This window comes from Sinocyclocheilus anshuiensis, unplaced genomic scaffold (assembly GCF_001515605.1).
Source record: "Sinocyclocheilus anshuiensis isolate Anshui unplaced genomic scaffold, SAMN03320099.WGS_v1.1 scaffold890, whole genome shotgun sequence".
NCBI lineage: Eukaryota > Metazoa > Chordata > Actinopteri > Cypriniformes > Cyprinidae > Sinocyclocheilus > Sinocyclocheilus anshuiensis.
The window spans coordinates 483,374-506,317 of NW_015537986.1; the positions used below are offsets into that span (position 1 = coordinate 483,374).

Genomic DNA, 22,944 nt, shown 5'->3' on the forward strand with positions numbered 1-22,944 from the left:
GTGATTCTTTTTTTACACAGTACAGTAATACAGTCTTTCACAGACATGTTTAAACTCAATAAATATAAGCAACACATTATTCAATGCTTTTTACTTTTGCATTTACTTATAGATTTATAAATTAAGTTGCTCAAGCAAGTGGCAAAACATTAAAACTGCTTTTCTTACGTTATCACAAACTTACCATTGACAGAAATAGTCAGCTCTACTGCCTTTCCTTTTGCATTGAAATCTTTACTACAAGCAATCCTGCAGTTCATAAAGAACTTTGTTTTCCTACCTGTTACTTTAATTCAGCGCTTGCAGCGCAGCAATAGACTCGCAGAAGCACCGCTCGTGGAACGCACTGCCAGACCGCAACCGCATGCAGTGAATGCTTTAATCCGTTAACATGAGCGCAGAAAAAATACGCACCGCATACACACTGCAAACGGAGTAATGTGAACCTGGCATTATGTGTGTGCGCTGCGAGTGTGCATGAGCGCACGGTCTCCAGGAGAGCGCGCAAGCGCTGAATGGTTAAACACGGGCAAGAATTAAAAAGTATAAATGCAATTTATAAACTTTAGTGACGATGTGACACTGCCTCGATTGTGCAAGTGACAATTCCTGTGTCAACTGTGCAGCGTGCAGCTCGCTTATAGACAGACGCGATGTGGTGATTTGAAGCCATTTGCGTATTTTGAGAGAGAAAGAGAGCCCGCGCGATTCACTCACGCTGTTTGTGAAATTACGTCTCACACAAGGTTTTCAAATTACTTTATAATTTATTTAATCAAGAAATATGAATTGCACCTCACCTTCAGCATTATAATTATTTCACCCGCACCGGACAGAGACTGAGATGGTGCCGCTGCATGTCGTGCCAAACCTCTCATGGCAGTGTCGGAGATCGGCATTTTTAGAGACCGCTGATCAATCATCCCAACGTGATTATCGGCCGATAGTGATCGGTAGCCGATCAATCGGAGCACCCCTAATATAATATATATCTCATAACGTGAGTGTACTGTATGTATGTGGATAAATTTGATATTAATATATATATATCCAGCTTTAAATAGAGAGCTGTGCGATAATACATTGCACATTTTACGACAATATAAATGATCATGTAGCCAAGATTTGTTATATGGTGTATATAATTCTTTACATGAGTATACTGTATGTATACAGGTAAAGTAAGATGTATTGTATATACAACTTTTAATATATTGCTGGGTGATAATATAGTTTACATTTTTCAACACTATATCATTCAAACAGTTGAGATTTGCTATATAGTACATACCTTAACGTGACTGTACACTATGTTAGGTTAAGACTGGATATACTTATAATAGTTACGTTGTTATTAATTAATTATAGTAGCTTAATTAGTTATTATTAATTTGTTAATTAATTTGAGTTACTAATTTGTTATGTGGTGATATTGAGAATTATAAAACCTGTGAGGTTTTGTTCAATTTATAACAGTTTGGTTTAGTGATAAGCCTAATTACTATTTGGTATATAAAAATTTGGTTTGTGCATAAAAATTATGCAGTTAAATATTTCAATCATATTTCCAACCCCTAAGCAGTTTAATAGGGATGCACGATATTGGATTTTTGCCGATGTCTGATATGCCAATATTTTTCAACTAATTTTGGCCGATACCGATACCAATATATTTCTTTTTGTTTGGAAACAACACCAAGTCTCTCCTGTGCAGAAATTATAAGCAAAATATTTTAAATTTTGGTTAGTTTTTAACAAGAACTTATTTGCTAGAATTAAATAAACAGTAATGAAGGTTTATTTGACAGTACATTGAAGCTTTGAAAATAACTATAAATAAACTATATATCAATCGCTGCATTTTCCCCCCCAGAAAGATGCAGTGTTAACCCTAACATTTTATTTTAAGATTTAACATTTGTAGATGGTCTAAAGCAAAACAGTTGTAAAAACTCTGAAAATCTTTTAGAGCTTATGATTTGTTTAATAAATCAGTTTGTTTAATAAAAAATAATAAATCAGTATATATAAAATTATTTAATTTACAAGTGTCATGTTTGTGATTTTTTTTTCATGTAAGCTATAGCGTTTGACCTTTAAATCAAAACATACTCATTATTTTATGACATCAGTTACTGCTTTATTTAATCAAACACAGCCTAAATGTTATTTGTGTAGGCTATTTTACTTTTAATTTAATTAGAAGTAGGCAAACAGCGCCCCCTACAGATTACAACTCCTTACTGAGCTGGCATTAGGACCCGGGGGAGGCTGTCACTGCTGCCACTGCACGTGCTATTACTGTTTACTCTATCACACACCGAACTCCTCATTCTGTACATGCTTTCACAGATTAAATGCAGTGATCCAAACTAGTCAATCTAATCATCATTCAGACAAAACTTTGCTTCAAGAATAAGCCACACTGTTGACGTGATCTAATCACTAGCTCACCCTGAGCACATGTGAGTTAACGTATTCCTCTTATCGGCAAGACATATCGGCATAACTTTTCATATCGGGCTGATGCCCATATGTACATTTAAAGCCATTATCGGCCAATTCCGATATCAGTCCGATAATATCGTGCATCCCTACAGTTTAACTGTGGAGTTAATTGAAAGTAGTCATTGCATGATACTTAAAAATAACTAGGGCTGGGTTTTGACACAAATTTCACAATTCGATTTGATTATCCTTCACAAGCTTGCAATTCGATTCGATTCAATTACGATTTCGATTCAATATCGATTATTTTGGATATATATCAGGTACAGGACATGGCAAATTATCTCAAGGAAAAAAAATCTCTCAACTTGCCTAATGCTGTAAAATATACCTGAGAGTCAATAATATGAAAGGTTGAAATTAGCTGATTTGTATACAAAACACTTAAAGTTTTTGTAATATTAAAGTTATAATACTAACTTTAACTTTAAATTACACAATTATATTTCTACTCCAGTTAGTTTTTTGAAATAAACATTTAAATGGTGGTTGTCACAAAAACCTAATGGATTTATTCAAACATTAATTAAATATTGAAGAACAGTAAAACAAATTAAAATGAATGTTATATGGTGCATATTTAGCAAAATGCTCCTCTCTAGACTTCATTTTTCTAGCTGACTAATGCGTTCATGGTCATCGAATGTTTTTCTGTGGTAAATGTAATGTTACGTGACATTGTTTACAAGCTACCGTTGTCTTTCCGTGTTTGACCGATTGAGCGATTACATGAGACAGGAGACGGATTTCGGTAGGTTGTACTCTTTCTTTTAGCATACTTTCGGATGTTCATTCATGTTTATTTCATACTGTAACTGCTATTAAAGCAGAGGAGATGATCAGTTCGTGCTGCCGCTTCTAACTGAGGCGCTACAGCGATCTGATGCTAAAACGGCATTTAATATTTTAATATTGTAATAAAATGGACAGAATTTGAAATATGAGACTTTGTTTCATATCAAAAGTAACAAATCACAAAGCTTATTGCAATTTATTGGATGGGAGGCACGCTACAGTCTTCCGTTCATTATCTGACAGGCTAGACTAATTGATTCTTGGGATTTATGAATCGATATTGTTTCATAAAAGTGAGAATTGATTAAAATCGAGAAAACAATATTTTTTTACACAGCCCTAAAAATAACACATTAGTATCATTAGTATTATCTTTAGTCACCTAGTGTGCACCTTTGACAAGGAACGAAAAACTCTAGATGCTATTTATGATCCTACTTGTTGTTTTTAAGGGTTGCATGAACAACATTTCGTTCGGCAGTGAGAAAAGTGGTTACTATGAGACGGTTGCCGGGGGTGCGGGGGCGGGGCCAACCTGGAACAGGCGCAGTGGCGTTCACACTCACATGACAAACACTCGCATCACTGACCCTGAGATCCTGGAGAGCAGGTCTGACTATGTAACAGCATTATAGAAATGTTCCATTCATTCATAATGTGGAAGAGATTTTTGAAGCCGAGTTGCTGTCTCAGGTATCCAGTGATTCTTGAGCAGTTTTCCCTGCTGCCCGGTTCCGGAGGGGCAGGTCTGTACCGCGGCGGTGATGGTGTGACCCGGAAACTTCGGTTTCGTAGTCCAGTGGTTCTGTCGGTATTAACGGAGAGGCGTTCTACACAGCCCTATGGCCTACATGGTACCTTCATCTGCAGTATATTTATATGCTTTCATATATGTGCTTACGTATACACACACACACACACACATATATATATATATATATAAATAATTCTTGGCTCATTTAGGAGGTAAAAATGGAGCACCTGGGCTGAATTTGTTGCATAAAATGGATGGCAGAGTTTTAAATTTAGGGGCCAAGAATACCATCAGCCTGGATCCTGGGGTAAGACAAACAGTGTGTGTTTTTGCATACTTGTAAATACATTCAAATCAATAATACCTTTTTTGAAATGAGATGTAAACAGTCATATCTATTAGAAGGAATAAAAAAGTCTCACAATTCTGACTTTATTTGCGAGATATAAACTGAGAATTGCAAGATATTCACTTAAAATTGCAAGAAAAATGAGAAAAAAAAAATAATTCTGAATTTATATCTCACAATTCTGACTTTTTTTTCTCAGAATTACCAGAGTAAATCTCAGAATTGTGAGAATAAGCAGCAGTTACCTTTTTTATTTCTTTATTCCATGACATAAATAGTCTTGAATACATATCAGTGTTCAGGAAAAAGCTCTTTTATTCTACATAAGAATGTTCCACCCTTAATGATCGCATCTCGTTATGCAACTATGTCTTTCTTTAAATGTCTTTGTTGTTTTAGAATGGTTTTGTGTTAGGTGAGTTATTGACTATAGAAATTTTCATTAAAATGGTGGCATACATGACAGGACATGTTCAGTCTGTTCACCCCTGGAGGAGGTGGATATGGAAGTGTGGATGAACAGGATGGAGACCATCAGCTTCCTTCAAAACGCCGTTGCCTGTAGGAGCACAGAACACAGTTTAAGAAGAGGAAACAAAAGGAACAAAGCACTGGACAATAGAAACGGTTTCTGAATACAGCTGAAATAAAGTCTATTGAAACCTCTTATATAAAGTGTTTTTTTTTTCTGCTACAGTGTTTTACAAAGGTTTGTTATAGACTTAATGTACAGTAGTGCCAGAATCAGTGATCAGTATTAACTGAATACAGTAAAATGTTATGTTATTACCATGAGCTGGATGGGAATCATTGATAATGAGATTATAGTAATGGGTGTAAACACCTGTTTGGGGTGTTGACCTGCCTAAAGCTCAATGGGCTCTAGCATAAGACATGGTTTGGAGAATGGAGATTTGTGTTCATTGTATATCATTTCCCACAGAAACACTGGAACTTATTTCAAATTACACATATTTGTAAATAAATAAAAATAACAATATACCAAGGGCCAAAGTCAAATGTACATGGGCTTTATACCTACAAATAAAAGAATAAATATGTTTTTCTTCAATCATTAATTTAGTGCTGTATGTAGTTCCGAATTATTATTATTTTCTTTATGCATATGTGCATACATATGAGAGAATGTCAATCAAACATCGTGGGTTGATAACATCATTTGCTGATCATGGCAAAAGTGCCTCTGCATATGAATCTTCAAACGTGCATTTTAAGAATCGGCGGTACGGTTGAAAGCAGAATTTGAAATACCAGAAAATAGAAATGTAGATACAGGTTCTGCCTCCATAGAATATTTGGAAATTCAGCTTATGAAATGCATCTGGTGTGGAAAAGAATTCCATAATGCGCTCCAGCAGCGATTGTTAACGGTTTATAGATCTATATATTATGATTAGGCCTATATTTTTGTGATGCGTGGTGTATTTTTGTCAATATTTCCGTTAGGTGCAGATTGTTCCTCCATTTACACGTCTTCAAGCATATTTTGGAAAATAATAGTAATGAATTGTGCTATAAATAATCGAGTCAACCGAGATCTGAATAAATATTAAGCATAATGCTATTCATTAACAGACTAAAAAAACAGGGCTGTACAATGATTGTGAAAGGTCACTTTGTTGTCCTTCAATTTTTGAAGTGTTTTCACAGAGCCTTATTTCAAAACTCCAATACTGTTCAAAAGTTGAAACACTTCTATGTTCCGAGAAATAAAATAAAGAACAAAACCATTGTCTTTAAGGAGAAAGAAAAATGAACTCAACTGGATGTAAAATAACAGTTTTTGTAAAAAGCTTTTTATTATCTTATATTCATTTTTGCTTATTTGCATTCCCTGGGAATCTAACTGAAGATATTTACACAGCCTTCAAAATAAAGGTTCCAAAAAGGATAGTTCTTAAAAGAACCTTTATTTTTCTCTGTTTTTGTTTGTGTGTGTGTTTATGTGTGTACGTGGTATTTATCACGTTATGGGGACCAAATGTCCCCACAAGGATAGTAATACTAGTAAATTTTGACCTTGTGGGGACATTTTTGAGGTCCCCATGAGGAAACAAGCTTATAAATCATACAGAATGAGTTTTTTGAGAAAGTAAAAATGCACAACGTTTCCTGTAAGAGGTAGGTTTAGGGGTAGGGTTGGTGTAGGGCAATAGCACATACAGTTTGTACAGTATAAAAACCATTACGTCTATGGAATGTCCACATAAAACATGGAAACACAACGTGTGTGTGTGTGTGTGTGTGTGAGAGAGAGAGAGAGAGAGAATGTCAATTTATATTATTCGAAAATGCTTTTTCTTTACATGAAAAAAATCCCTCCATATGTAGGCTACCCTGTTAAACAGAGCTTAGTAGACATTGCGTTATTAACACCACGAAGGCCTTTTCGAAACATTTCAAAAGGATTAGCTAAGCTATTTGGATATTTTGATTCTGACCCCTCAAAAGTAAGCAAATTCTATATTCATAAATGTAAGAGCACAATTTCTATTTTCTTGCAAAAAAAAATAAATAAATAGCCTACACTTGTTTGACTGTCTGTGACGTGTTTATTGTAATTATATTCTTAACTAGCCTATGTTGTGTTTAGGGTGAATTCTTCTAAATTGTTTAAAGCAACAATTTACGATTTGGTTAATTGCTTGCGATTTCGTATGAATTCGATCTGCTGATGCCTCCCTGAGCCTGAAGGTTAGGATTACGAGTGGACTTACTTTCTCCCTAAAAATCATACAAATTCGAAATTAGTAGGCTATAATAATTACGAATTCTAATGAGATCGGGATAATTGCACAGAAAATGTGGGCGTGATGTCTGAGGCTGAGACAATCCCATCCAATAATCTAAAAAACATAGTAGGCTACACAACTAAAATATTGCCAATAAAAGTCCTTTATTTACTTCTTCATATAAAATATTTTTTCTACAGCGAGGAACACGGAAAATTACCCTATGGAACTTACCTAAATCTTTTCACCCAGAACTTTCCCGTTTTTTTTTGTTTTTTTTACAAACGTAAAAGTAATGGAGTAGGACTGTATAAGGAAGGCCCTTCATTTAAACCCACCTGTGTTCCGAATAAGCCTAACAAACACAATATGTTTTGTATTGCTTCAGATTAAATAAATGCTTTAATTTTGATCCATGATTGGTCAGTCAAAGAACTGCTGATGAAGCTAGACAAATATGGATTACATATTAATAATGACATTTTCAGCATCTAATCTTATCATAATCCCTTTAACCACACTGCAAAAAAAATTCCGTAAAATTTACAGTAAAAAAACGGCAGCTGTGGTTGCCGGAATTTTACCGTAGAGAGGTTATACCTACTTGACTATAAACGGTGAAAAACTGTATTGGACATTACATGTATCCAAGTAGTAGGGGAATTTACCGTTAACCATTTAACAGGTTTTTACTGTAGCATTTTTACAGTCTTTTACCGTTAAATTCACGGTCATTTTTTACAGTGAGTCCTTATACATACCTTATGAAAATCTCTGGTTGAGCATCTATCAGGACTCTCTCTTTTACTCTGTCTCAGGTTTTTCTTATCAACATTTTATATTTATTGGTTACTGCAGCAGTTTGTGAGACTTCTCTTATTTTTTGGTCATAAAAGTCTCAAGTCCTTACAGTTTTCTTAGAATCCCCATTTTGTCTTCACAATGAAAACAAATAAAGTGGGTGAAGTTTTTTAATTAAATGATGTATTTTCAGTTCAGTGTGTTTGGATGGAGCCATTCATTTACTGTGCTTTTCAGTATTTTTTTAATAGATTCTTGTTGTTCCACTGCATCTTTCTTTGTGAGGAGCAAAGTGCTGTGTGGTCACTCCAGATACTCATAAATAGAAAGTTGCTTTGACAGACGAATATAAATCATATCAGGTATCATGTGATTTATTACTCTCTTAATTTTTAAAATTTCTATCAGTATTCAGCCGGTTTCATTACTGGCTTTAAGTAAAATATTGTCTTTGGAGGGCTTCTCAAACCACAAAATTGATGTGACTCAGGTAGTATAACAGATGATCACAACATTTGAAAAAAACATTTGATAGACTCCAAATGCAAAGTAAATTAACAGTTACAAACATGCATTTGCTGTGAGAAATACTGTGACTCATGCTTTGTCCATAATATTTCAAACTTAAAGAAATTTCCCTGCAATCTGTAAACAACTGGCGATACACACACACACACTTTTAAGATGAACTATGCAAAACTTTATACAGGAAGCTCCTGGACATGTTTTTATGCATTACACCTAAAATTAACACATTTGAAGCATATTCATCACCAGTACTACACAGTCTGACTGCTCTACCATGACAATAATAATACATGAAAAAAAGACTCAAACTCGGTCAAACAAATCACCCAGAAACTGAGATTTCCCAAATACTTGAAACTAAGGTCCATTACAAAGAATGGGGGGGTGGGGGTGGGGGGGGGGGAATGAGTGATTTTAAGGGAGGACAGGACAGAAAAAAACAGCATGAGGTGGTGGTGAGATGACGTGCACCAGACGGAGAGACAACCACAGACCACCAGTTAAACGACCCTTACATTCAATTACTGATCAAATCGCTCAATATGAGCTTCTGGGCAGTATCATGCAGACATACATGATCAAAAGGCGACAAACATTTATTTTAAAAAGGCATTTGATGACCAGATTATAAAAATCATAGTTACAGCACCTACACTCCACAGGTACACAGAGTCGTGATAAGACTTTGAGACAGTGCACTGATAAAAATGGCTCTAATTACAGTTCTTCAAAGTGAATGAATGCCTGAAAAAAACACGCAAGACTGGATCTCATCAGATCTGTCAAGCCTCCACCATTGTTATCAGAGCCTGAGATTGGACTTTACCAGGTGGAGTGGGGGTGAAATGAAAGTGTTAAGCACACATAATCATGTCAGAAAAGCCATACAAAGAGTCAAGATTTTAAAAAATAAAAATGTGTTTACCCTGCTAAAACCAACATATAAAAAGTGACATTCATGGCATAAAAGCCGGTCTTTATGTAAACTTTGCAGGTCCCTTACAGTTTCAAAAGTACACATTCACACACAAACACATCCCTAATCCTAACAAATGTCCAGCACACCATTTCTGGTTGATTTTGTAGGGAGGGAAAACAACCACACACACCATACTTCAAGCCTATAAAAAGGCAACATTCAATTGGTCTTATCAAGTAATTCATTGATTGTCCCCAAACATTACAAGGGTCCATTCAGGAAACAAGAGCAGCTAATGTGCCTCCCCACTGACATTAACAGTCTGAGGTAGTAATTGTGTCAAAGAAAGTCACATGAATGAACAGAAGTTACAACAGTGTCAACATCGGTTGGGTAGAATCTTTGGTCAATATTGGCCCCGTAACAGTTCAGTTCAGAGGGATTTTCTCAAAGAATTCCCTGAGACAATTCACAGACTGAGTATACTGTGATAGCAGCATTAGTGGTTGCAAATCTTTGTGTAAACCTTAGCAGTACCAAAGATGAGAAGCCATGTTCTTCTAGGACTATTTTGTGAACAGTTTAAAGAGAATATTTGCAAAGGGATGGTCCGTTCTGAAGGGCATACTGGTTTGGAGGTGGATGAGCAGTTTGATTGTTGGGGCCAAGCGCATCGAACACGCTCTTATTGGGAGGAACAGATTGCAGCATACTGTCCAAGTCCATTAGGAGGGACGGGGCTTGTATGGAAACTGGCCCACTTGGTAGGATGGGCCAGTAAGGGTGACCAATCAGGTGTGATGAAGTGACATGCGCACCACCGTAACCATAGAATGGAATACCACCCAGTGGCATGAACGGGTTTCCATTAAAGCGCATGCTAGGAGGGGCTACCGCGTTGGGAGGGGTGTACTTGGCGTAGGACGTCGGCAGCTCCCATGGAGGTGTGGTGCCGTGTTTGCAGCTTTTGTTTGGCGGGGGGCAGGAGTCACTGAATCCGTCTGAAGTTGATCCTCGATCACTCGATCTTTTCCCTATGAGCGTCACCCCTCTCCAGTCCTCGTCTGACAAATCTGATGCAGGACTGACGGAGCTGGCTGATGAACTGCAATTATACGAGGCTTTACAATGGCACGGTGGAGTGGTAGAGCGATTGTGCGGAGGGGGCCTGACGCCCCAACTTTCCCTCTCTCGTGGCCCTTCCCCAGCAGAACTGGCAGGCCTGAGGCTATGCAGGAGAGAATCTATAGCAAACGTGGAGTCCAGTTTGGGACGATAGGGGTCCTCTGATGGGGGTGGGCTGTGACGGGTGGGGACAGGGGGTAAGGAGAGGTCAGCGGGCAAAGGTTTGGACTTGTTCGACTGAGCGTAACCTTGAAAGATGTATGGGGCCAGGTCCTGAGCAAAGATAGTTTCATCCTGACGGGACACTGCCGTATTTTGTCTTTTCAGCAGCTCCAGGGGAATTTGGCTCACTTCAACAGTCCAAAAGTTACCTTTACCTTGGGGTTTACCAGGATCCTTAAGCACCTAGAGAAGAGGGGCAACAAGATAACGTCAAACTAATGTCAAACTACCACACATTTTTTTCAGTCACCTGAAGTCAAACACACACCTTCACGAAGCAGTCGTAAGATGACAGGTTGTGTCGGACTTAGTCCCTCCAGCATTTGTAATTTCCCTTGAAGAATGGAAAGAGAGTGCTGATCTCCTTCAGAATCTGTTTGAAGAAGACAATTTATTCATAGTTATTAAAAACATCATTATTGTTATTATTATTGGCCACAGCTTCTAAACAGCTGAGTACGTATATCGGTGAGAATACGTGAATCTTGACTTTCTGCTACATTTTCAAAAGGCCAACAATGTGTGCATGCATAGGCCTATATATTTGTAAATCACATTTTAAAAAGTGACATTTTCTGTGGGGTGACATTTATATGTAAACTAGTGCTGTCAAACAATTAATCGCGATTAATTGCATCCGAAATAAACGTTTTTGTTTACATAATATATGTGTGTATACTGTGTATATTTATTATGTATAGCCTATATAAATACAAACACATACATGTATATATTTAAGAAAAATATGTTGTTTATATATTAAATATATTTTTATATAAAAAAAAATATAAGGATATAAATATATAAATGTATATGCATGTAAATATTTTCAAAATATATACTGTATGTGTGTGTATTTATATATACATAATAAATATACACAGTACACATCCATATATTATGTAAACAAAACCTTTTGGATGCGATTAATCGCGATTAATTGTTTTCCAGCACTAATGTAAACACACATAGTTAATAGGAGTATGCCTAATTTGCATATTTTACCAGTTTAAACAAAAGTCATTTTAAAAAGATGTTTAAAACACAGGATTTGATTGCCATTTTATTCAGAGAAAAGTCGAGTCCAATCACCTGTAGCAGCAGGCCCTACCTCACATCATTTACAAAAATTCACAGGAGTCAATCTTGAATAGTCAGCAAACTGTTAATCTCGATCCCGGATTCTTAGAATTTGTGACATTTCGGAACAATTGCGTAGTAATTGCGGCACAGTGTGATTCCAGCCACAGCTATCAGCATGATAGAGTATCGGCCTCAGCTTTCACTATTCACAACACAAACCCCATCGAGATCCAGACATGAGCCAGATTACGTGCCCCAGGCAGATTTGAATGTACAACACGCACTAAAACTCACTTCACATGTAAACGGTCCTGTACATACTTTGTGGAAATTAACGTCAGTGTGATGATGGCACACTAGCATTTATACAAATTTTAAAGGTAATGCCCGTGTATAAGTGTTTCAAGGAGTGCTGATGGAATTTGTCTTCATTTGGAACCTTAAACCTTAAAGAAATCCTCCAATACGATCCTAAAAAAAATACTTTTTCTGCAGTACAACTTGTAAAAATGTGGATGTGGCACGGACTTGCCGATAAGGATAATCGTTTCAGCTGAAACGCTGAATTAAAAATATCTTATAAATATCTTAAATGGCATAGGAATTCGGGCATAATGCAAATAAACTGTGATTGTTAAAGTTCATTCACATTCCTGATGATTTTTGACCATTTTAAAGACAGAAGTTGCGCGCATGTGAAGATGACCTACCTCTGACAAAGTGAGCTTCTTCTCCGGAGAGTTCTGGATGACCATGGCAATCATAGCTAGGTAAGAGTAAGGTGGTTTAGGATAACGCTGATAATTCTTCTTCTTTCCTCCACTGGAGTTTCCATCCTGCATTTCCCATGCGCTCTGATCCGACGGTTTGGCTCTGTAACAGGAGTCCTGCGCCATCCCTGTGGACTTTTCCAGCCGGCCACCGAACTCCAGCAGTGGGTTTGTTGAGCAGTGACAGCTGGGGTTGGAAGAGGAATAGCTGGTTCTGCAGTCAAGGTGATGGCCGTGTTGGGCTTCTGCTCCTACAGTGATCACGGGTGGTGCCAACAAGCCCGGACCCCCCCCAGTGCTTTGTCATGCTGATGTAGAGGGGGAGGAGGCAGGGATGGTCGCTCCTCAGCCCCTCAGACTGCTGGCTCCAGGTCAACTCTATTTGAGCAGCAAACAATTCACAGTTTCATGTCAATCCCGCTGCGTAATGGGAGTGAGAATGAGGCGCGATGCGCGATCACCGCGGGGGAGGAGGGGGAGGACACGATAAACATCAGCGATCAGATTTACTTAAAGACAGCTTAAGTGGCCTTTCCATGATATGTCCTACGTGTATGGACTTTTCTCCACCAAGCAGGAAATGCGAATATAAAAAAACTCGCACTTGGATGAAGATAATTTGGAATAAATACTGTTAATCAAACGAATCAAGGTCACAGAAGAACCAGCTCCACTAACGAGTGATACACAAGAAAAGACTTCAGATCTGGGTATAGGCCTAGCTAATATGACAGTAGTGACAGCAGTGAGACAACGGTAGTTAGTGAAAATTATTTTACATCTAAATCATGTATCCAATTATGTCTCTAAAAAAAAAAAAAAGAAAGACTAACACTGCAAATAAGCTTTTAAAAATCCATTGCCACATCGCAAGACTAGTGGAGAGAACTGCAAACAAAGCTAATATGCTGTTAACATGGTCAAAACATGCAGTTACTTCCCTTAATGTAGGCTACACTTTACCTAACATACATAAATCTTTTGATGAGAAAAACATTTCCATGTTGTCTGTCAGATATAAGCAGTGTTGGGGAAAGTTACTTTTAAAAGTAATGCATTACAATATTGCGTTACTCCATAAACAAGTAACTAATTGCGTTACTTAGTTACTTTTGTATGGAAAGTAATGTGTTACGTTACTTTTGCGTTACTTTTTAAGCTGGACAGGGCTTGCTTGTTTTTAAAATAAAAAAGTTCTATTTTTGGCAAATATAAAAGCCTTTTCACACCAAAAGTGAAATGAATAAGCCTCAGGCTGAAGGGAAAGTAAATTTACGTCTGTACAGTAGAATGCAGAAGAAGACATTTCAACACACTTCAGCAATAAAAAAAGACACAAATGTTTGTCTAGAGTAATTTGTGCTTATTAGTACGGTTGAACTGGATCATCGAAGGTCAGAAGCAAAGACATTGGTTAATAGAACGGGATTAAATACATAAAGCATATTTGTGTTGTTTAACATTTAATTATTGCAGGTTTGCGTCATATTCTGAGTTGCATTATTTTTTATTCATTTTGAGGAATACTGAATCTGTGTTTGTTTTTTTGTGAGTGAGATGAATTAATGCATATTCATATTTATTTTAGAACTACAGTAACATCTTCTTATTTCTGTCACCATGGTGACACCAGAGCTGTCAATCAATAAATTGGGAAAAAAAGTAACTTGCGTTACTCATTTGAAAAAGTAACTCAGATATTCTCTTGTAAATTAAAAAGTAATGCGTTACTTTACTAGTTACTTGAAAAAAGTAATCTGATTACGTAACTCGCGTTACTTGTAATGCGTTACCCCCAACACTGGATATAAGGAGGCCTGAATAATAAACGGATGGAAACAGCAATGCACAGATTAACACCCAATCAACAATCAGGAAATAACTGTAAACCGATCACCTAATAGGGTGAGCATTATGTCTCTGTGTATCAATACGCGCATACTATTGAGTAAAGAAAAAAGTAGCCCTAATTATGATTAAATAGAGAAACGTGGAAACGATGTGAAATTTCCCAGGCCGAAAGGAATGTCTTTTGGGGATTGGTTCGGATTTAAAGTAGGACTCTCATATCTCAGCAAGACAGAGAAAACAAGTTGGATTAGAGAGAATCTCTTCCGTCCCGGGGGTTCAAAAACACAATAGAGGGATGAGAACTAAACTCATCACACCAAGAGTCTGATAATCGCCTTGAAAACAGATTGACAACATACTGACTATTGTAGCACGTTTATTGGGATACATGTCTTTCACGTGCACACTTCTTGAACATTTTTCTTAAAATAATAATAATAAAAAAAAAATGACGGAACATTATTTTATTTTATTGTATTTAAAAAAAAAAAAAAATGTTTCAGTTAACTGAATCGTGATTCATTTTGCCTATTTTACGTTAGCAAGTGCTTAAGTTATTTCCCGTTTTTTCACCGTAGCCTACACTTTTTTTAAGCTTTAACAGAGAAACACTGTAAGTGCTGTTAAAGGAGCTGCTGTAGCTGTTAAAAGTGAATGAACGCGTGTCTTACCTGCGGTATTGATTAGCTACATTCACGCGCTCCTCTCTGACTGTTTGAGAATCTGCAGCTCATTTGCGTAATGATAACATGACGTTCTAATCAAACGAACGCTCAACGCTGATTGGACAAACAACTCTGCATTTACCAACGAACCTGTCCAAACCCTAGCTACATCATTTCACACTTTCATCTATGTTCCCTTAATATTGATCTATTTTCTAACTTCCTTATAAATAAAACCAGATTTAAAATAATAAAATAAACAATTAAATGCATAAAGGCACATTCGAAAAAGTCCTAGCACTGTTCACGAATCTTAGGGAAAGTTTTATCAAATTAGAGCAATATAATAACAGTAATAATAATAATAATAATACATAAATAAAAAAATCAAAATGACAGAAACTAATTAGCACATTAGTTCTATATTCAGGATTTCATTCTCCAATGCTGGTTCTTCACTTGTTTAGAAAACAATGCAAAAATCAGTAGGCTATAATAAGACCACGCTGAAAGTACATGCCATTTTTAATTTAGTTATTTCTCTTTTAGCCATAATATACAAACATGTAGTCTAGATAGCACTAGCACAAAAAGATATACATTCTTGAGTAAGAACAAAAAAGTGCATTTACAACTTCACTACTTTAAGAAACTGTAGGTTTGTCTCTTGCATTGAGAGCAAATTTTAAAAAAATCAATGAATGGACACACTGACCCATAGTGAGTTTATGGAGTAAATACGGGAAGTATTAACATAAGTGTCAGTATATGTTGATTTGCCAAGGATTACAGCAACATAATACAATTCTCATATTATATAGCCTACATCTTCTTGGAATCAGTAAGCGGAACTTCTTCATGTCAGCTTTGTAAAGAAAAGCAGAGGACTCTATTTCCTGTGTCCCTCTGGAAAAGATCAGAAGAAGCTGTGAGGTCATTTCAGGGGTCACCAGATTAAATGCTTCAGTTTAAATGATCAGACTCTTCCTGGATTTTCATTTGTTTTTCTTCTTTTAGTTTAACATTAGAAGTACTCATTTCAAACCTGAAGGTTATCCATAGACTGTTATCAAATCACTTTTAGCTATTCTTGTTTATATGACCCAATGTTCCGCTATTGCAGCAGTAATTGCTGACTAGTGGTCATGACACTTTTATGAGGCCTGTGAGTTAATAAACAGATAAGCTGGTGTGTAACCTGCCTGCTGTGAGGGCTGTCCATATGAGTTAACTCTGTCTAAATCCAAATTTTAAAAAGACAGCTCAATTCCCCAGGGTCAGAACTCTACTTTTAGAGCACAGAAGAATTTTTGTATTTATATGTTTTACGTAAATCAGTTGAAATTTGTATATGCAAGAAATATGTCATTTTAATGGAATTTGTATTTGCTCTGTATTTTGTAAAGTTTATTTGTTTTCATTATATAAGCTTGCTGGATGTGTGAGATAGAAATGTTAGTCCTGAAATGGTTAGAAATTTGTGTGTTTTTTTTTTTTATATGTCAGGACATATTTTAGTTTCTATGAGAATATTTTTGGTAACCCTGGTACCAACATTTGGGGCATGGCTAAATACTGTAAAATGTAAGAAAATCGAATGAGATTACTTGTTTTCTCAGCATACTGTAGAAACAGACTAAATTACTTCATTATGTCACTCCTTGGATGTTACAATTCTAAAAATTATATATATATATACATATATATACTATATATGTATATATATAGTATATATATGATCAATGTTGATCAACATAATGTTGATCAACATAACATCATTGATCAACATTATGCTTTATTGTTAAATACTTTTCAAACAACAGTTACTGAATTCTATATAATTCTATAATTCTACATTTTGCACACTCTCATTTTACAATTTGTTTAATGTGCTAAAATGAACAAACAAAATATGGGATTGCCTAAACTTTACTTTTAAAGTATAGTTTCATGCATTTTGGTGGCTGTATATTTAATTATTTCTAAATGTATCCAGCTTATTTGTAATGTCAGAGCAGGTGCAGACATTTATAACTTGAATGTGCAAGGCTTCCGGGGTCAGTTGCTTCCAGTTATTTTAGCTGTGCAAAAACAATTTGTTGTGTTGCATGACTGGTATTTGTTATAATATTATTTTTATTTAATATTGTAATCAAAAACACACTTTCTATCGCAAACTGTTTACTGCACATTGTTATTGTTCTAGTTATTTAAGTATGGCTAATGAATCTGAAGTCAGAGAAAGTAGCTTACTAAAAATTGCTTATTAAAGTTATATAATGCTACTTTGCTAACCTATTTGAAAAATCAGTTTGTTATGGTAAAATGTATTGTACAGGTAAAATTGAAAATCACACAAGGACTTAATGTTTGACAAAATGAGTCTCTCAAGCAATAGGAAAATTAAGATGTTGCAATGTTACTCATACAAAGATAAAACACCATTTCTAAATGAGTTTCTAAATGAGGCAGACCACTGGACAATCCTGGTTTGTTTCATCTTATGATTTATTATCTCCTCTCTGTAAATTAGTTTTTATAGTTTTTTTTTTATATCTAGAATCTTGAACTTTTCAGATCATATCTTCAGGAGGAGATACTTTTAAATGAGGTTGTACTTTAAACGAGGCTGTATGGTGAGGATGATAAATGATAAACAATGTGTATAGGCTAAGTAACAGCCCCTCATAAAGCATGTTTCATGAACTGTAATGCTTCCAGAATACTACATGAAAATGTGAGATTTGTCAAAAGCTCGTTGTCCACAGTCCTACATGTAATTTACATATGTAAATGAACTTCAGAAAAAAGGGAAAGCTGTCACTGGGCGACACCTTTGTACCTAAAGGGTCCATAATGGTACCTTATAGGTAGGGTACAACGGGGCTAAAGGTCCACCTTAAGAAAAAATGTGCTATTCACTGCGCCTAAAATGTATAATTGCAGAAAAAATATAAACGTTGTATTGAACATTAATGGAGCAACAGATTTTGTGTGAAAATAAATAATTCAAGTTGTTTATTTTGTTTAAAAATCTTATAAATGTATGAGGTGGCAAGAGGGGCCTTTTACCCCACACACGGGGTAAAAGGCTCACGGTATTGATACAAATACTTCAGCTAAAATAATGTGGGTTTTTTTAAGTAATGTCTAAGTTAATACTTGTTCAAAACAATCACTTTAACTTTAGCAAAGTTTGTTCTATTTTCTGCTTATTTTGAAAAATAAAAGAATTCGTTTTTGTTCAATAAATATACTGTCATTAAAATATGTTAATATAAAAAAATATATTTTAAAATAAAGAAACAAAATCATTTTAATAAGTAAAGATTCTGAAAGTATTGAAGGAGATCCAATAATAATTGAATATATATTTACAGAAGTAACAACAAATGATATTTTATTATATGATATGATTAATATCATGTTTTTAAATATGATGGTTTCATTCAAAACATGGTGATTATCATTTAAAAACTGTTGCTTTAATTATCTTAAACAAAACTGAAATTCATAAAGAAGACATTCGTCTCAAAATATATGCATTAATTTGAGCAATTCTCGTTTGCTACTTAAATCTACAACATTTTGAAAAACATCAAATATTAGATCAAGTAAGCACAGAATCAACTTTGCACTGCTGCGCGCGATCGCGTCAAGGATCAGACAAATATACACGTGCATCTTGAAAAGCGAGATGTTTTGGAAAGTGCTACGCCACGTTTTTGTGCCATCTAGTGGTTTAGATGAAAATAATATCAAAGGCGCCTTTAGCCCCGTTGTACCCTACATATTAGTACATACAAATCATTAGACTTAATATAAAAAGTTGTAATAAGAACTTCTAGAGGTCTCAAAATTTGAGAAATATTACAAGATCTTTGAGCATTGCGTTGACCTTGGATGCATGCAACTCCAAACTGCTATCTTCATACAAGTTATTTTCACTAATGCAACAACGACACACTCTTATATTGTTAAAATAGTTAAATCTTGAATGATATTACATTTCACTTCATAGGCATGAATTAGATGTTATTTGTCGTAACGCCCCCAGTGTTATACGCTGCCGAGTCCCACCGTGTTTATGAGACACAAAGCAGGGGGCGCTTGACGGCTCATAGAGCAAATACTTCTAATGAGGGGCATCCACAGCTCAGGACATCTTTTGTCTTATTGGTAACATTTATACACTAGAAAGTTTTTTTTTTTTTAAACTGTAAATGCAAAGAATTGCTGTCTGACATAGGCTACAAATGGAATTCCGTAGCAATCTCTAAATGATTATATAAAAAGCGTTTTTCGATTATCGGGGTCGAATGTGATTGGTTCAACTTGACCAGCGCTGAGAAAAGTAACTGGTACCACGGAATAACGCCATCTATTGCTACATCTTGTCTGGACAAAAAAAACAAAAAAAAATACACCTGAACAACAACACTGAGAATTGAAAATACACAAAGAGTTAAAATAGAAGAATTATTATTCAGACCAATCCGCCCATTTCTTAAAGCCTTTTATCCGCACATTCGCTTTCCGTGCAAATCCCCAGTGTTTGTGTGAGTGTAGCGCCGACTGGCGGGACTCAGGATGCGTTGAGCGAGTAGACGGACCGAAGGGAGCAACGGCTGTTATGGAGATTATTTTATTTCCCTTGAAAGCTAACGAAAAGGACATAAGATTGATTAAACGGACATGAATTTACCGATTGAGTTCAGCTGAAGCAACAGGTGAGACAAAAGCGTTGAATGTGACGTATCAAACAGGTGTTTAAATGACAGGTGTGTTTTCAGGTGCGCTCACAGGCCACTGACACTAAGTTAACTCATACACTAACATTAACGCTAAAAGTGGCTTTATTCCTGAATGACCGATTCAATACAGCGTGATGGTAATGTTTAAAGTGTTCTCGGATCGTTGCTATTTTTGAATGAGGAATGAAGTTGAAATGAACTCTGGACTTCAGGTTAGCATTATGCTAGTAAACAGGAAATGGCATTTTAAATAAAACATGTTTTTTGGACATGTTCCATCATAATACCACGTTTTTGACATTATGTTACCATGTTTTCGTGCCATGTATTCTTGTGCTATTAAGTAGTAGCATGTACATAGTAGGGCTAACATGAATATGGCGATCGTTCACCATGGTATATGAATGAAAGTACCAAGCTTTTAACATAATAATAAAAAACAAAACATAATTGTCTTCTAATGGTTGGTTATACTTGATTCGATTCACGATTCATATGTTCTCGATTCAATTCAAAAGCAATCTTCGCAAATTCGTAACGATTCAATAACACGATCCGTAATACAATTTGATTATAGATTCAAATAATATAGGTACATTTCAACTATTTTTTTAATTATCTTCTATAATGTGTCTTGAGCAGAAAAAAAAAAATAATTAAGACAATTGACGATTGTTTTACTGCCCCAACAGTAATTAGAAAGGAAACATTATATGTTCATCTCATTATATAGACTAGGCTACTTAACGGAGTGCATTGTGCTAATATTTTAGAGCAATTTGATTATAGATTCAAATAATGTAGGTACATTTCAACTATTTTTTTAATTATCTTCTATAATGTGTCTTGAGCAGAAAAAAAAATAATTAAGACAATTGACGATTGTTTTACTGCCCCAACAGTAATTAGAAAGGAAACATTATATGTTCATCTCATTATATAGACTAGGCTACTTAACGGAGTGCATTGTGCTAATATTTTAGAGCTTAGCTTAACTAGAAAATAATACCATATTTCACCCAAAATAATTTTTTTTATAATTTATTTTGTTTATTTGCATGTTTTTTTCCCCTGGTTTCACAATTTCTTCAAAATTCCATTATATGGTTTTTCAGTGACAGTGGGAACCCAGTCATTAAACTAATCTAGATATTACAACAGTACTGCACCAGGAGTAACTCATAGTAGTACATCACTTTTTATGTTGAGTGAAGAGAATTGTCTAGTTAGATATGAAATCAGTGCAAGTTTTATGTTAGGTCTCCTACATGATGAGAAATCTAAAAAATATATCTATTTATTTATTTTTATTTATTTAGATAGGGACATTACCAAATTCATGATTTTTTTTGCATTGCCCCTACGGTTCTAATATAATAGGCCATACATACATATGTATACATTCATATATACAAAAAAAATAAATTAAAAATTAAACTATCTTACCTTTAGTCGTTTCGGAGACATTTTAATCCAGCAGAATATTTATACTATTTAACCATTTATGAGCTTGTCGGTTAGGTTCACAATACCAAAATCTTAGTAGTTGATACCTCAAAAATTGCTATTGAACAAACTCCTTTGTACTTTTTAAGTTAAATATTAATATTAAATTAATGACTGTAAGTAAATAATACATAAACAACTTTGACAAGTGACAAGTAGGCAATCAATAATTAGGCTACTAAAAAACCATTTCAAGCAATAGAACAAATGTGTTTGACATCTTTCAGCATCAGTATTCAGAGGATCAGTGAAATAATCGTTTTCTTGTCAGTATTGCTAATTGTAAGACCCAATAATGCACATATTTATTATAACACATCAGATATTTTTTTACGATAAAACTGACTGTTGTTACATTATAGACAAGCATTTTGAACATATGGTGTACGTTTGCTCCCACAAATATGTTGTACTTGTAGCTCTGCTTTCACACTTTGGTCCAGTTCGTCCCAGTCGATATCTGGAAGTATTTTCTTCAAAAGTAGTTCTGATGCAGTCTAAAGGAATGTTTTGTCATTATCTTGCAAAAATTCACAAGAGGGAGTGAAGATCTTTGTACCTGGTTGCGAAGGAAACACCATGCACCACCTCTCTTTATAGTAGATAGTGGGAGGGAACATACACTTGTAGTAGAAACATGTTGAGATAGGAGGGTGCAGTTCCAGGGGCAGCAGCCTTTTTGGTTGATTAAAGACCAGACATGCTGCTGTATTCTGGATCATCTGCATAGGCTTAGTGGCACTAGCTGGAAGGCTGACCAACAGAGCATTGCGGTAATCCATTCTTGAAATGATAAGTTATTAGTGATGTTTTCTCATTAAAATTGTATGATTTCCTATTAATTCTATAGAATGTATGGGAATACCAATTAGGGATGTGCGGGTCTAGTCGACTAAACGGTACAGCTCCTACTAGTCGACACTGAAAACAATAGTCGTTGAAAAATAATACATTCTTTTTAAAAGTTTATCTGGGCGGAAACTACATTTTTACCTCAGACCTCACATGCGTTTTCTTCGTGTCAGTTGCGGCGAGTTCAAAAATGACCATGCAAAAGATGAGCAAGTATGGGATTATTTTGAATTAGAAGGAAACGGGAAAGGTTTGTGTAAACTGTGTAATGTCAAATTTTCTTACAATAACTCTACTGGAGCGATGTGTAATCATATTCAATACAGGCACGTAGGCATTAGCTTAGAGCAGTGGGTCTCAACCCGCGGCCCGAGACGCTCAGGCCCTAGCCCGGCCGTGTCCGACAGCTTACCAGAATTACCGGCCCGAGCCCGTCTTTTTTTTCCCCCTTCTCCCAAAACAGCTTATACTACTGTTTCAGCTATATTAAAATAGTTCAGTTTTGTATGTAATGGCAAAGTGATTATATGCTTTGCAGGACATGGAGGCACCAGCGCAATCACTTGCATTTTTTTCAGTGGATACGCCGTCAATTTTGCTCATAAAGGTAAGAGCAATACATCATTCGTAACTGTAGAGGGTCTACTTTTATTCGTGTGCACTCACAATATCAACAAAACGTTGTGCTTTTATAAAATAAAGAAAACAA

The 22,944-nt window shown here is 35.6% G+C and overlaps 2 protein-coding genes and 1 pseudogene across 2 annotated transcripts in view; 2 read left to right on the plus strand and 1 right to left on the minus strand.

Moving 5' to 3' along the window:
* The window catches only part of oplah (5-oxoprolinase, ATP-hydrolysing), a 53,657-nt gene extending 48,618 nt beyond the window's left edge, over positions 1 to 5,039 (plus strand). The window contains exons 24-27 of the mRNA XM_016468655.1: positions 3,756 to 3,913; positions 3,997 to 4,157; positions 4,267 to 4,364; positions 4,873 to 5,039. Of these exons, the coding sequence (XP_016324141.1) occupies positions 3,756 to 3,913; positions 3,997 to 4,157; positions 4,267 to 4,364; positions 4,873 to 4,971 (516 nt within the window). The 3' untranslated portion in view covers positions 4,972 to 5,039. The remainder of the gene's footprint in view (positions 1 to 3,755; positions 3,914 to 3,996; positions 4,158 to 4,266; positions 4,365 to 4,872) is intronic.
* A 3,087-nt stretch (positions 5,040 to 8,126) lies between these two features.
* Positions 8,127 to 15,217, minus strand: LOC107674635 (forkhead box protein H1-like; annotated as a pseudogene).
* A 4,459-nt stretch (positions 15,218 to 19,676) lies between these two features.
* ppp1r16a (protein phosphatase 1, regulatory subunit 16A) overlaps positions 19,677 to 22,944 on the plus strand; it is a 29,002-nt gene continuing 25,734 nt past the window's right edge. The window contains exon 1 of the mRNA XM_016468678.1: positions 19,677 to 19,853. The gene's annotated coding sequence lies outside the window, so the exon portion shown is untranslated. The remainder of the gene's footprint in view (positions 19,854 to 22,944) is intronic.